Consider the following 16,416-nt stretch of genomic DNA (forward strand, 5'->3'; position numbering starts at 1 on the left):
TCCCTTGTCACCAGACATTCCAGTTCTCCCATCTTTGCTCAGAGACTTTGGGCATTTGCATAAAAGCATATGTACATGGAATGCCCTAGGATGGGCTGCTTATTCGCTCCTTTGTCTCTGCATCCTCTTATTGTGCCAAACCATCTATCACATCCCATCACGCTACCATTCCCAATTTCTTCTCCTACTCTGCCTTTGTATTGTTGTTCTCTAAACTCCCCATCCTCGTCCCATAGTCAAGAGATCAGCAACTTCATTCTTCAATTCCTAAATAACTCTTGGATGGATGCCATCAGGGTCCGGTGTCTTATTGATCTTTAATTTATCAATGAGGTCTAAAACATCTTCTCTTTTAACCTCTATCTGACTTAATTCCTTGGTCAGGAGGGGCCGTTCGGGCAGCGGTATCTGCCTGAGGTCTTCTGCCGTGAAGACAGATGCAAAGAACTCATTTAATTTCTCTGCCATCTCTAAGTCTCCTTTTATCTCCCCTTTCCCTCCCTCACAATCCAGAGGGCCAACTGCTTCTCTGGCAGGTTTCCTGCTTCTCACATATTTGAAGAAGTTTTTATTATTCCCCTTAATGTTGCAATGTTGCTTCCTTCCGTAAATCTTGCCCTAATGAGGAGAATAAAAAGGAACAGAAACTGTGACAAAAGAAATGTAAGAAGGTGATATGGGAGGCCAAGAAAGACTATGAGGAACGTATGGCTAATATTATAATGCCGTTGTACAAATCGATGGTAAGGTCACACCTGGAGTATTGTGTCCAGTTCTGGTCGCCGCATCTCAAAAAAGACATAGTGGAAATGGAAAAGGTGCAAAAGAGAGCGACTAAGATGATTACTGAGCTGGGGCACCTTCCTTATGAGGAAAGGCTATGGCATTTGGGCCTCTTCAGCCTAGAAAAGAGACACCTGAGGGGGGACATGATTGAGACATACAAAATTATGCAGGGGATGGATAGAGTGGATAGGGAGATGCTCTTTACACTCTCACATAACACCAGAACCAGGGGACATCCACTAAAATTGAGTGTTGGAAGAGTTAGGACAGACAAAAGAAAATATTTCTTTACTCAGCGTGTGGTTGGTCTGTGGAACTCATTGCCACAGGATGTGGTGATGGCATCTGGCCTGGACGCCATTAAAAGGGGATTGGACAAGTTTCTGGAGGAAAAATCCATTACAGGTTACAAGCCATGATGTGCATGTGCAACCTCCTGATTTTAGAAATGGGCTATGTCAGAATGCCAGATGCAAGGGAGGGCACCAGTATGAGGTCTCTTGGTGTGCTCCCTGGGGCATTTGGTGGGCCACTGTGAGATACAGGAAGCTGGACTAGATGGGCCTATGGCCTGATCAAGTGGGGCTGTTCTTATGTTCTTAAGTTTCCCAAGCACTTTTAGATCTTTTAATTTTTCTGTTTTACATTGTTTAACTGCTCTGCTGTGTTTTTACTGTTATATTGTTGTTTATGTCTGATTGTTTTCATTTATTTGTAAGCTGCCCTAGCAGCCTTCTGGGCTGAAGAAGCAAGATATAAATATCTAAAATAAGTAACAAGCAAGCACATGCAAATACATTTAATTGGCATTAAATGCAATACACTTAACGGGCGTGTATCATGGATACACATCACAGACTTCCACATTTGTTGGCAAATAATTAAAACTACCTTGAATTCAATATTTATTTAAAGTACATTGAACATCACACAAAGAAACTATGGTCTTGGCTTGCTTGTGAGAAAACTACTTACCCTCGACCCCAAGTATTTAACATGTAATCCAATTATTTAACATGCAATAACAAAATCTCTGCCAAGCTTTTGATTAGTGCATTGCTCGGTTGAGCAGTTCATTGTTATTTAATTTAGTACATGAGCCCAGCCCAGTGAAGCAACCATGTATGAAAATGAAAAGGCACTCAGGAATTCAATTAAGTCAATCACCAAGTGAAGGTGGTGACATTCTGACTAATGGATAAAGAGTCTGGTTAACTTAGGAAGAGTGAGTGCCTGGACTTTGGATACCAAGGTATTTACCTCATTTGGCCCCAGTGAAATTATATTATATATCTATATATCTAACATAAAGGCTAATATTATGATGCTGTTGTACAAATCGATGGTACACACCTGGAGTATTGTGTCCAGTTCTGGTCACCACATCTCAAAAAGGACTTAGTGGAAATGAAAAGGTGCGAAAGAGTGACTAAAATGATTACTGAACTGGGACACCTTCCTTATGAGGAAAAGCTACAGCGTTTGGGCCTCTTCAGCCTAGAAAAGAGGCGCCTGAGGGGGACATGACTGAGACATACAAAATTATGCAGGGGATGGACAGAGTGGATAGAGAGATGCTCTTTATCCTTTCACACAACACCAGAACCAGGGGACATCCACTAAAATTGAGTGTTGGGAGAGGTAGGACAGACAAAAGAAAATATTTCTTTACTCAGTATGTAGTTGGTCTGTGGAACTCCTTGCCACAGGATGTGGTGATGGCATCTGGCCTAGATGCCTTTAAAAGGGGATTGGACAAGTTTCTGGAGGAAAAATTCATTAAGGGTTACAACCCATAATGGGTATGTGCTACCTCCTGATTTTAGAAATGGGCTATGTCAGAATGCCAGATGCAAGGGAGGGCACCAGGATGCAGGTCTCTTGTTATCTGGTGTGCTCCTTGGGGCAGTTGGTGCGCTGCTGTGAGATACAGGAAGCTGGACTAGATGGGCCTATGGCCTGATCCAGCGGGGCTCTTATGTTCTTATGATGATGGTGGTTTTTCTGGTATCAGGTTTTCAAGCAAGGAGAGAAAGTTTAAGCGGGAAGGGGGTGGCAAATGTAGCTTCAGTGTCACATACTCCCCCACACTAATGGTAATGAGCGATGCAGGGGCAGCTATGGCCATCTCACTATCCTCGGTGTAGATGTTGCAGAACCTTACATGAATCCAGACAGCTAATGGGAACAAGTGACTCAACTTTCCTCTCAGCAGCTGAATTGTTATGGAAGCAGCACAAAGGCTGGAACCCAGATCAAATGAGGGACTGTGTTCATGGGTACAGTTGTAGAGAATCAAAATGGTAAAGCTGCTATGTCTTTCCCTCCCTCTCAAATAGGGAAAAGGTGTCCAAGTGGAGGAAGCCATGCCAAAGTTGCCTAGCTCATGTTTTTGTTGTGTCCCAAACTGTGTCCCAAATGCAAGAGCCCAAGATAAGCATTTTAAGGCTTACAGAGAGGACAAGGTGGGATGACCTCTGCAGGTCAGGAAATAGTTTGGCTTTCAGTAAAACAAACTCAATGTCCAGATTTTTCAACATTCAGCCATATTAAATGCTGATCATAGTTTTGCCCACATCAAGCAATGAAAACTTTTCCCTACAGTGCACATGAAACAAGGCACTTTTGTACCTGCACCAGATGGCAAGGTCTGTTGTAGCAGGTAACTATTCTTTTTCCTCCAGTCCTAACCCTCTCAAAAACATGTCAAGAGAGGGGAGATGCACACAAGTGACAGGACCGTTCTGGAAAAGGTCCTTTTACAAGCAGGTCCTAACAATCTCCTTCTCCAGCTACAGCATTGGGGTGGAGACCTTCTGGGTGTTTTTGAGTCAAACATGTGCACTGAGTCCCCCTATACTGGACACCATTCAGTCATTGCTCAGAAGGAATAAAAAGTCCTTAGAAAGAATGGAGAGTAGTAGCCTTGCAGCTATCCAGGCACAGTGTGTCACTGTTCCACTGGGCAGGGGGCACTCTTGCCCTCACTCACTCTGGGAAGCCCAATACTGACAGGAAGCAATCTTTCCACAAACAGAACACTTTAAAGAGTCCACTTTACAGGATTCCAACCCCCACCCACCCCCCCACACACACTCCTCAACACCAGTGCAAGTCTAAAACAAACTCTGAAGTAAAGCCACAAATCCTAGGCTCAGTGTAATCCAGGTTTAAATCCTTCAGTAATCACAACACTAACAGCACCTACAGCACCTTTCCATCTCATTTACCACTGCTGCTGAGCCCACTGGGCTGGAAGAGAAACACACAGTCTGGAAAGTGCGCCAGCAATTAAATAATCCATGCATTGCAAATGGGGAAAACGAGGCACAGAGGAGTTGTTTGAGTCAGGCTTGAGCACATGCCTGGAGAAGGGACTCAAATTTACACACTGTCAATCATTAAATCACGAAACTGTTCAACTACTTGAAACAAGTGGCTATTTAAGAAGAGTGAGCTGCTTCCACACTTGCAAGAACGTACAGGAAGGACCTGTGCCCCCAAAGCTTCAGTACCCTTTGACCTCTGAGAGGAATTTTATCAGGCAGTATAAAGTTTCCTTTGGGTCCCTTTTGGAGTACAAATTTTCCTTTAGGCCCCTCCCCTTCTTCATTGGATCACAATTTCATTCAATCATTGGATCATAATTCCTATGAATACGATAGGAATAATTATTGATAGGGATAATTCCTATGAATTACAATGTATACGATGTATACGACTATGTAGGCTTACACAAAATGTGTTCCTGGAAAACCTAGTGGATACTGAATCTTGCAGCCTATAGGGAAAATTAGGTTAGGTTTCAGGGGACCCGCTTCACCATATAGTATATGAACTTTATGACGTTGAATCTTAACTTGAAGTCTTCAGGGCTGGGTGATAGTGAGGCACATCAACATCTCTAACATTTTATGCTTTGTCCTCTGTGCTTGCTATCCCTTATCTTATTGAAGGTTGTTGGCCCAACAATAAGGCCTCAGAATTCTGCAGTGAGGAGAGGGTTACTTCACCCTTTCTCCTCCTCCACCTGCCTCTTGCTTGCCCTAACCCCAGAGCAGCCCTCAGGTTGCCTTCCAGAAACCTGTCGTCTTCACTAGGGTTGTGAAGGTTCAGCTGGAGTCCCTAAGATGGTGACCAAGTTGGCAGGGCAAGTCTGGAATGTGTCTGCAGATTCTCCATGGGCCAATACCAATGCCCATTTGACATGGAAAATTAACTCAATCCAGACAACTTTAAAAATGACGAGTATAATTGGCTGGATGCAATTACCACAACCCTCTCCCTCATCAGCCATATCATAGCGGTGCTGAGTTTCTCCCCACCCCCCAAAGTGTAATGGCACAGCATTTGTAGATAACAAGAGGTAGGTGGCAATTGTGTCCCTTGCAGATAAGTGAATTTGCCAATAGTGAATATGCATATTAAGAGAACTGACTGTATATGCAAACATTTTCTGAGATCCCAGGAAATTTCCCTCCTTTGGCTTCCAGGCCGCCTTTTTGACCCTGGGCCCAGGTATGATGTACTGCCTGCCCCCCCTCTCATGAGTCCTGGTGAGATCAGAAAATGTGAGATCCCAGGAAATTTTGGGCCCCCTCCTTTAGTTCCTGGGCCCGCTTTCTGAGCCCAGGCAATTTACCCCCTGTACCTTCCTCTCATGGGCCCTGCCTCTGACAGCTCATCAGTGGAAGAACTCAGTGGAATGAGGAAAAGCTTCCAACAATTCTACACAGGCTTCCGTGAATGATTATCTACCTCACTGCTGTTTTCGACAAGACCATTTTTCTTAGAGCAACCACTCTGGAAACCCTCCATGAAATTAATACTCAGCCTCTTGCACTGCCATGTAGCAGAGGGAGGAGACTGATCTCACCATCTGGTCAGTACTTGCTTCTTGTAATTAAACAAAAAAAAAAAAGCTAGACACTTAACCCATGAGAACGAGGAAGTGTGTATTCTGTCCACTGTTCCTTTGGCACTACGAGGATACAAGATTGCTAAAGTGTTGTGATCCCCATATTTTTGCTGGAAATGAAAATAATGTTTAGAAGGGGGCTTTTGCCAAGGAAGGATGGCTGCCTACTACAGCTCTCTTGTCTGAAGGTTTGAAAAACCTTTCAAACATTATTGGGAACACTGATAATTGGCAAGTCTTTGCAATCAATGGGAGCAGGCCTGGGTCCAGTTAACATGACACTCAAATTTCACCCCACCTTTTTTTGTGTTCATATGCATCTCTACCACCTCCACTTCGACTAGAGCAGCACCATCATGGACACACCATCAAGCATGGTCCTCACCAAGAGAAGAAGAGTTTCTGCTCCACAATCTCTTGCGCTTGCACTGTCAAGTGGCTTGGCTGGCGCACATGACCAACAATGCCCGTCGAGTTGCGATACCCAGTTTAGGAACCTCTGGCTTAAGGCTATGTTGGAACAGAAGTTAAAAGGAAAGTTGGAGGTCTTGTCCATACCCTAAGTACTTGGCTAGTACATGATCTTGGTCCTTATACCTACTCACAACCAGGAAGGGAGGTGAGCCTCATCCAACACATGGGATGAGAAACCAAAGCAAATGTACAAAGAGGGGTGCATGATTTCACTTTTCATAACCAGTGAACATTAACCAAGTTTTACCTGTGGGAATGGATACAGAGTCAACTAAATCCTTGATGTTCTCACTCTTGGGAATCAGGTGGACACTGCTAGCCAATGAGCTGTCTCAAAGCCAAGTTCTTTGTTTATCGGTCAGATAGGAAAGCAGAGGAAGGACAAACAACAACTTACAACAAAAAGGCAAACACAGTCACTGCTTTCAAATGACCCAGTAGTCCCTTCAGGACTAATGCTAAGGCAACACAGGGGACTCTGAAATGATTGGAAGGTCTGAAACAGGTGGAAAAACAGATTTAAAAAACCAGAGGGGAATGGGGGGGGCAATATCCTCACTTACACAAATCCAGCTGTCAATCACTGACGATTAAACATGCTTTTGCAAAAGTTAACTCCAAGGCAACTGGTAGTTTTCTGCACAACAGAACAAATACCTGTAGGATAACCCAATGTCCCTCCACTGCAGCCAGGTCTAAGGCTTGCTCTGCCACTATCTCCTGGCCTTGCCCGAGTGAGACGTTGTGGAAATTTCTGTTGTTAAAGGTGTAGCCAAGTTTCTTCCCTGAAAGAGGAAAAGCAGGTTTCATGGTAGTGGAGCAAAGCATCATCCCACTCAACTTCTGTGATCTCAAATCCCATGCAAAAGAGAGTAGTTACACAATAACCCCTTAGAAAGCAACTATCATGATTGCATTATCGTATTTTGATGTTTCTATGATTTCTAAAGCACCTCTTGCAAATAATTAAATTGATTCCTAGGTCCTTCTCCAATCTCTTTTATGTACAGCTCAAGGCAAACATATAGTCCTCAGCTTTAAGTATATGATTCCACCACAAATCTGATTATCATGCCTGTCTCCTGCTGGTTATATTCAATGGGCACAGAGCCAGATTTTGAAGAATGGCAAACTTTCCTCCCCTCGCCCCACTGGCTATCAGTGTGAATAAAGGCCATAAGGTCCTTTTCACACAGAACTGTGGGCCTTTTCCAAACACCATCATTTTCAGGCAATCAATGTCCACTTTCCTGGTCACCTGTATCATCTGCCTTCCAGTTATGAGATTTAAAAGTGTGGATATGCTATAGAAGAAAAGGGATGCATAGGGGTGATCTTTGAAAGCCTGTCAATCTGTCATGAATGACCAAAGTGAATATATGTGTGTGGCCCCCATGCATCGAATAAAGGAAAACTTTATTGCTGCAAATGCTCAGTGAGGTATTTACTGTTGTAGAGCTGGTATCCTTCAGTCTCGGAAGACTATGGGATCGCGCTCTGAATAGTGTTCTAGAACAGAGCGTCCTCTCCAGTGCACGAAGCCTTGGTAAAGTAGATATGGAGGATAGACTGTTACCCATGCAGCAAATCCCCCCTCTCCACGTCGCTAAAATGGTCCAATGGAAAGGCAGAAGCCAATACGGTTGGTTCCAGCGGCGTTGCAGCAGTTGCCAGAACGTGACTGTGTTCAGCCACAAACTGCCTCAGGGACTCCGGCTCTGGATTTTGCCTTGAGGTTGACTCCTGAAGCCTTTTCCATAACTGGATGTAGCCACAAGGCAGTGGAGGTTTGGGATCAGAGTTTTCCTTCTCTCAGATGAGCTGCCTTCCCAGGCTAATGAGTCCCATCTACCTGGTGGCTGTTTAGTCGCCTCTTACAACAAGGCCTCTTACGCCTTTTACTGTTGTGGGAGAGTAATTTCTAGTTTGCTTCTTCTTTCACTTTTGAACTGGCTGCTGTGAAATGCAAATCTGTTTGGGAGAGGTTGTCTAAATGCTGTTTGTTTTTGAAGACCCTTAACAGCCTGGCTCAAGGTTGTTCATGTCACTTCCTCTGTCATCACTTGTACATCACTACCTAGAGGAGGAGAAGGAACTGTGTTTCTGTATGGAGTTCATGAATAAAGAATAGACACTTGTATTATTGCATGGCACTTCAAGAAGACAAAGTATTACAGCAGGGACTTCTTACAGCAGTGACACAAGGCTTCTTATGTTTTAGGTTTTTGTTACATGCATCTGTAAAGCACCCTGAGATTAAGATTGTACTAGAAACAGTGATAAAATCAACCACATATCATTTTTCTTAATTGCCTTCTAGTCTGCTTCTACATTAGTCTCCACAGTGTGGACCGTGGTAGAGAGAGAGGGTATGCTTGCAAGCCAGTAAAAATGTTTTGTGGATGTATTGGCAAGCCTAGTGTTTGTGAAAACGAATTACCTTGAATAGCTTTCTCTAGTGATAGGAGAAGGTATGGAGGCACTGCTTACAGGACCTATCATAAACAACTACAGGTAGTCAGAATTTCCTAAGTAGTAGTGTGAGCATAGATGTTACTGAACTCTCTCTGATGGTGTGCTAATATGAAGACATTAGGATGAGATGCTATTCTATTTGATGCTCAAAGTCTAGAACAGCCTTTTAATTCTCAGGATGCAGGCAGAACAGGCAAGTCCAAACTGTTTGGAGAGTAAATACACTTCCATGCTGAATCCATACGGGCTGAAGATTTTAAAGCAACAGGGCCATTGCTTTATTAGCATCACCTCTCTGACACAGTGATCTGCAAGAGCAGGTGAATGGCAGAATGCCTTTAGCTAGCAAGCCAGCTACAAAATGGTCTGCACAGGCTGCAAGAACATTTTCTTTAAGCATCTGCTACAGCTAGCCACGATGAGGCCTCCCCTATTTAGAGCTAGCTCCCCAAACTATCAAGATGAACAGAGATGGAGGAGTAGCACCCACACATACCACTGATTCATACAGGCTGTGGCAGTCCAATCAGATGTGCAGTGGGATCTTTAGATTGAAATGACAGCTAAATGTCTCTCTTGTAGCTGAATAATATACCCTTCCATCAAAATCAAATGTGAATGCGTGGATCCTACACTGTACATGAAAAAATATGGGTATGAGCCATAGGGCATTTTCATACATAAAACAGACAACTAAAAGGATTTTTGAATCAAACCTATTGTATGCTCAGCGTTCTGATCTGCATGTGCTAATACCTGGGCTGTAATTCTGGCACCACTGTTTGGAAAAGAAACTGATTTTTTTCCCCAAAGGCACTCCAATTCTAAGTTGAATAAACAAGGGACCAAAAAGGAAAGTGACAATATTCATGCTAAAACACAGCACTGAAACTTGGGTGTTGCATAGTCATGGGAAGGGTACACTATGAGTGACAAAATCACTTCTTCTGAATCTCCACACTGAGCTTTTAAGCTTCCAAATATTTCCCTTCTCTTCATAGGCAGAACTTCTTGGTATAGAAACACTCTGCCAAAAAGCAACAAAAAGACTCCTGTGTTGCACCCTCCACTGATGGGACATAGTAGGGGTAAATTCTGAAGTGCAGAAGCTTGTCATGACTTCCCACATAGCCACATCCCACTAACCAATACAACCAAAAAATTCAATGGTGCCCTCTGTCTACCATGCAAAACTCCAAAACTGATGGATGCATATGTGCTTATTGTGCTAGTTATCGGTTATATGAATATAATCTATATTTTATGGTTTGTATGAGATACAAATCGAGCAGGAAACAGCAGCCCTATGAACAGAGTTCTGAAGATGGGACACATTCAGAACACCAATGATGCAAAGAAAATACACAGAAAAGCCCATTCCCTTGACACTTTAATACCAACAAGGATCCTAGAGTACTCTGATCATAGCTGTGAATGACATGAACTCTTGAAGGCAAACCATTGCCTAAAACCATAAATCATCAACAAGACTGGTGTGTGTAGTCTATTTAAAACCTACTTGAGTATTGACAGCTCTCTTAACATTCCCTTCTGAAAAAAAGTTTCAGATGAACAAAAAAATCTGCCTTTTAGTGCTTAGGAAATGTTTGCGCAAAAGCCAAGTAGCTGACTTGGAACACTTCCTCTGTGGAAGCACAGTTTCTGTATTCAGTCAAAGTGGCCTGTTCTACTTCCTAAAGAGTAGGCCAAGCCAATGTGGCTTAATATTCATCAGTGCCCTCAGGCCATAGGAAGGGGAAAGGCTGTCAATAAATGTTCTGGGCATCACACCGGCTGTTGTTTTTGTGAACCATCATTCACAAAACCCACGGGTGGGGGAGATATTGGCAAGGCTGTGAAGTCCTTATAGGAAAAACCTGGCCTAATGCAAGGTCTTCCCACTGCAACTAGTCCTTAGCTATAAAGGGTGGAAAGGAAGGAGAAATGGGAGTGAGTATGAATAAAGATAGAATACAGGTCATCTCCGTTCCAGAACTCCTAGTGGAGAAAAAAAAATCCATGGGTTAAAAAACAGTAGAAAAATAGATTGGAATTCAATGGAATAAGGTTGTACCTCGACATACACAGGGGTTTGATTCTGGGACTCCCTGCTGATACCATAAAATGTGTTAAATAAAAGCAGTTTAAAAAAATTAAAAAGTGCATCCCTTTACAATTGTGGTTTAAAACAGTTTTTCTTGCTGTTGTAGAGAGGCAGTCAGCAATTAGAACCCGTTTTTGCCTGACTCAGTCGAAGAATGTCATGATCACTTGCATAACTGTCTCCCTACAACAGTAAGAAAAGCAGTTTTTCTTCAAACTGTGATTTTAAAGGGGTGCATTTTTCCCCTTCTCAGGGATCAGCACATTCTTCCTCATTTGCAGGGGCCATTCGTGTTGAGTCAAATTTGCAAATAAAAAATTTGTGTATAACAAGGTTGGACCTGTAAAACTTATTATGAAGTGGATGATGATGGAGTGGAGATAACAAACCTGATGAAGTGGTATTGCATTCTATTTTTGTTTGTTGATCGTTTTGCTTTTCCATGTGCTATTTAATATCATTAGGAAAATTCTGACTAAATACAATGTTTTAAATATAAGCTTCTACAGGAGCAGTGCTTTTGTTGCCCAAGCAGGGCCACTCAAAGAAGTTGAGTGGAAGCCCCTCCCCTTGCTTCCTTTGGATGCTGACCCTGCCTGCTACAGACAGGAGGCTCCTTCCCTAAATGAGGATTGCCCCACACTGGGTTAAACTTCTTTCCCAAGTAATGCCACAAATAATTCTAGCACGCTGTCAGTTAACTCATACAATTTACTTTACCATGTTTCTCTACATCCTTTAGGGGATCGACTCCAGGCGAGAGGATAAAGAACATGGGGGTTGCAGGTCCTGACTCTTCAAAAGATGTTGCAAAATCCAGAGATCTTCCTACTACGTATTTAGTCCCCAGTTTTTCTTCCACAAAATCTCTGTTGGAAGAAATTGCTGAAGTCAGTAATGTTTAGAAAACAGAGACTGACTGCAGCCAATGTTATAAAATGAAGCGTGCCATGTAATTTAACCAAAGTGCAGTATTGTGTATTGTCTGAGAACTAGTAACTTTACCATTGTCCCTCATACAAAGGGCAGCTCAATCCTAACCTGCACTGGAACAGGCAGGCCAAGTGGACTTTGCCGTATCCAGTGCAGGTTGGAGGCCACCTTGGGGTAAGGGGATATTTTTCCCCTTATCCCATGTCAAGCCCATCACCCCTGTGGGGCTACTTGGATCTGTGCCAGTTATTTAGCTGGTGCATATCTGAGCTGTCTGTGTAACGCTGCAAGGTCCAGGAGTGGGGATTAGGATTCAGCATGCGTTGTTGCCACCAATCCCACCCCCCCGGCCCAATTTGCCTCCTGTTCCGCTCTCTCTCTGCCGAAAAATGCTCCTTCCCACTCCTGAAAAGCCCTCCTGTGACCCTCTCCACTCCCTGCACCACCTGGCACAAACATATCCCAGCTGGTGAGTAAAGGGTCCGGATTCAGCCTTGGGAAGCTGGCCTGGGCTTTTGCACCAGCCCAGCCAGCTCCTGAGTTGCACAAATACGCCTTATGGCACATTTGTAATACTTGGGAGCCAGCGTAGTGGGCCTACACTGGTTCAGTATCACCTTTGGATTGCAGTTATTGTGCAAAATCGATGAGCAGTGGTGATTTCATTTTTTAAAAGATGTTCACAACATTTCTTATAATACAATGCAATTGCTCGCTCTGCCTTTAAAAGCTGACTATGCCCGTTCCCTCACAGAGGTCCACCATCTGCCTCGGTGGTTAGCAACTCTTTACTGCGCTGTAGGCCAAATGTGAGCCACCTAAGAGGTGGAAGGCAATGTACAAATATCTAAATAATAAACTCTGCTGTGTGCACTATGCATGGCTACTAGCATTTGGAGCCTCTGCACAGCTTCTACAACATAAGTGCAGATTGTGTACCCAGTCCCCAGCTTATTTGGAGAGCTGGTGAAGAGTTCCAATCTGCACAATACAGGCATGGCCTATAAAGACATATCTAAGTGCTGGCTCACCGCCAATGACATCATCAACATACACAGAAGATTAGGGGCCTCTGGCCAGACCTATCAAATCTTCTCGGTGAGTAACAGAATCCAATGGAAGATTCTGCAAATTCTGCTAGGTATTCTCAACAATCTTTTCTGGGTTCTCCTTGGACAGAACCCACAGAGATGGGTGGAATTTTCCTCATGTAGAATTCGTTGCCAACATTACATTCACCATCAGTTGTCAAGTGTGCTCTGAGCATTTATTTGTGCAAGGGTTAGGAAACCATTGTGAAAAACACTGGAGGTTTTCAATGGACAGTCCCATCTGTAAAAGAATGCTGCAGGCATCAGATATCCTCTTAGAGCAAAGCCTTGGACTAGATGATCCTGTGATTTCCAAGTCTGCAACTCTATAGAACATGAACGCAGATTTTTCCCCTCAGATATCTTGTAGTTGATGAAAGCCAAATCAGAACCTTCAGGCGTATGGACATTATCAAATGTCAGCCAAGAGAAGACTTAGATTCTGAATGACAAACAACTCCTGGTGGAGTAAAAGACCTTTCACTTTTCTTGAAGTACTTTTGCTACTCTTACATGCCACCTGAAGTTTACATATGCTCAGTCTGCTTCATTAATAGTGCAATCCTGTACATGTTTACTCAGAAGTAAGTCCTACTCAGTTAAACAGAATTTACGTCTAGGAAAGTGCGCATATGACTTCAGCCTAAATAACTTATAACTACATTAACCACTAGCATCCACTGAACTTTTTTTGTTGTTGGAACTGAATAACTACAAGACATCCTTTTGAGTATGGCCTCTGAGAAATAACAGACATAAACAATTTACTAACTGAAACAGCAATAAATTAGAGAGTGGTTGCTTCTGCTAGAATAGTTTATTCTTAAAACTTGAGAGACAGGGAGGGGGCAGGTGTCTTGCACTCGGATGTGCTAGAAAGATAGCATGAGGTTGCTGTTCATGAAGTCACCGAGAGCTCCTGTTTTTCTCCCTGGGTAGATGGCACCATTTTTTTTTTCCCCAACACAAATAGCGTTGCGCAACAATAATTTCTAATAAAAAGATATAAAACAAACCCTTAAGAGAACATTCACATGAAAAAGTGGATTTGTTTATGCAGTCAAGGAGAAGGATGATGAAAATAGCAAAATATTCATTTATTATGAATGTTTAAAATTTACATCCCATTTCTCCTACTCCAAGAGTCTCTCCAAAGGTGGCTCATGTGTAATGTCCCAGGCATAATTTCAAAAGCTTATAAAGTACAAATAGCTTAAAACAATAACAAACTAAAAACTCTTAAGACACAGCAGCAACATAGTAATTGCAATGGAAGATCTGTGTTCCCAAAATGTGACACAAAAGATTTTTTGACCCTACCCTACACAGGTAGGGTCAAACACTGTGATTAAGATCATAGATCTGGGTTTTGCCTTCCAGCATAGTTAATACTGTCACTACCACAAAATATCACCAAGATAGAACTAGCATGACAGGAAAAAAAGTTCCATCTTGCATTCAAATTTCAGTTTGAAATTAATTCTGAATTATATTTTGCTTCATGATTCGCATTTCCAAACAAAAACTTTCTAGGCTAATGTCTCAGAATTAAGTTTGAAACTTAATTGACAATGTATTCACTAAATATGGACATGGCAAGTTCCAATTTAAGAATGGATACCCAACAGGTGATGCCTGAAAGACTGGAAGTGAATGTATTTGTGGCAGATGAAGGGAGACAGGCTGGAACACTATGATGGACTATCATCAGCATCCTGAGGATGGCAAACAATGCTAGATGTGACAGGAGTTAAGTGAACATCACCGACGGAGTCCGTTCTGATTAAGGAGTGAGTAGGAAGAAGGAGGGGAAATAAGAAAGATTCACTTTAAACCAGGAATATGAACATATAACAAGACGTTTAAGCAGGTGGATAACTCATTTAACATTTTGTGGACACCCTGTTCCAAAGTTTAACTTTTTGCATCACCAGAGAAGGGTCGGCTCAGCTATCTTGTGAACAAAACTTACCGGACAGCATACGTCATGCGGTCAGGCCGTATGGCTCTCATCATGCACAGTTGCTGCAAAGCTGACTTGTTCTTCCATTCCTGAGGAAATTTCTCCTTTTCAGGACATTCAGACTCCACAAATTTCTTCCAGCGCTTGGCAGAACCTTCAATGTCCCGATCCAAGTTGCGAAATTGTTCCATGGATGACAGTGCCTAGAGGAGGCCAGAAACCATTACTTAGACTCAGGAGCCTCATACGTGTGATTTTATGGAATGTCTCTTGGCACCACTAGCTACTGGAAGCTTCACAGTCATGGGGGTTCTGAATCTCGGGTCCAGCACTATCTTTTAGCACCTCATTTTAAAAAGGTACCTACTTTGTCTTGGGAGGGGTGTGTTTGCTGTGAGTCATGAACATTTTCTTGCAATCCACCAGTAAGGGTAAACTCCTTGCAAACACCTCACGGCTCAATTCTGCTGGGCCCAGAACACACATTTCAGAGGTGGTATCTGCCTTGGTTGGCAACCTTCAGTCTCGAAAGACTATGGTATAAGCCTACAGCCCCCGGTATTCCCAGGCGGACTCCTATCCAAGTATTAACCAGGCCTGACCCTGCCTAGCTTATGGCAGTCATAAAAGGTGCTCCTGCAGCATGCGGAGTAGTGCAGGGAAGGGGATGGGTTGGGTGGCAGCAGCGGCCACTGAATCCTAGCCCCCTTGCTGAACCTGATCCCACGGGGCGGATCCATGTGGACCTGAACCAGCAAATTCACTACTACAGGAATGCTTAGACCCCTCTGCACTGCAGCAGCTTACCCGATGAGACCTCCACAACTCCCCCACCCCCACAGGATACAGCAGTAGACATTTTGGTGTCACTGCATCTGTTGGGGAGGGAACAGGATTGGGCTGACTGAGAACAAACAGGACCTTTCCTAGAAAAGTCTACCAGAAAACGCCCTTCAAATTATCCACCAACAGAAATACCATTTTCCCTTAATGGCAACAGAAAATATTTCAGTTCTTTCATTTTGGGGCCTAAGTTTATGCTGATCTGTTCCGTTGCCTCTTACTTACTTTATTTTTATTTTGCTTTTCTTGAGCTGTCTACTGTTTAATGTGTTTTTATTTTTCGCTTTGTTAAATATTTTATTTTTATTGTATTTTCTGTGTGTGTTTTAATATATTGCTACCCACCAGGAGCACCTCCCTTTTGGGAAGCAAAACATGAGATTAAAAAATTTAAAATAAATATTGTATGGCAACAAACTAGATCGCAGCTGACTTGGTTGAACACTACAAGGGCAGTTTTTGATATGACTGAGGCGTTAACCAGATAAAACAATGGAGATCTGTGACTGGATATGTGATTGGATCTCCCTTTACATTTAGGAAACAGCAGCTATGAGGTGAGGAGGGTGGAGCAATTCAGATTAATCCAGGGCAGAAGCAGTTTAAATCTATGTCTGTAGGTTTAAAAGGGGGTGCACAAACCCTGGTCCAGGGGCCACTTGCAGCCCTCGGGGACTCCCAATCTGGCCCACAGGGAGCCCCCAGTCTCCAGTGAGACTTGCTGGAGCCTGTGTTAGCTGGACACAACTGCTCTCAGCATGAGGGCAACTGTTCAACCTCTCGCATGAGCTGTGGGACAAGGGCTCCCTCCACTGCTTGCTGTTTCACG

At 43.2% G+C, this 16,416-nt stretch overlaps 1 protein-coding gene across 1 annotated transcript in view; it reads right to left on the reverse strand.

Annotated features, from left to right (window-relative positions):
• DNAH9 (dynein axonemal heavy chain 9) overlaps positions 1-16,416 on the reverse strand; it is a 275,746-nt gene that overhangs the window by 36,671 nt on the left and 222,659 nt on the right. Inside the window, exons 60-62 of the mRNA XM_066612893.1 lie at positions 14,754-14,947; positions 11,478-11,626; positions 6,836-6,963 (exon numbers count right to left, since the gene is read on the reverse strand). Coding sequence (XP_066468990.1) covers positions 6,836-6,963; positions 11,478-11,626; positions 14,754-14,947 — 471 coding nt within the window. The remainder of the gene's footprint in view (positions 1-6,835; positions 6,964-11,477; positions 11,627-14,753; positions 14,948-16,416) is intronic.

This window comes from Tiliqua scincoides, chromosome 2 (assembly GCF_035046505.1).
Source record: "Tiliqua scincoides isolate rTilSci1 chromosome 2, rTilSci1.hap2, whole genome shotgun sequence".
In the NCBI taxonomy this organism is placed as follows: Eukaryota; Metazoa; Chordata; class Lepidosauria; order Squamata; family Scincidae; genus Tiliqua; species Tiliqua scincoides.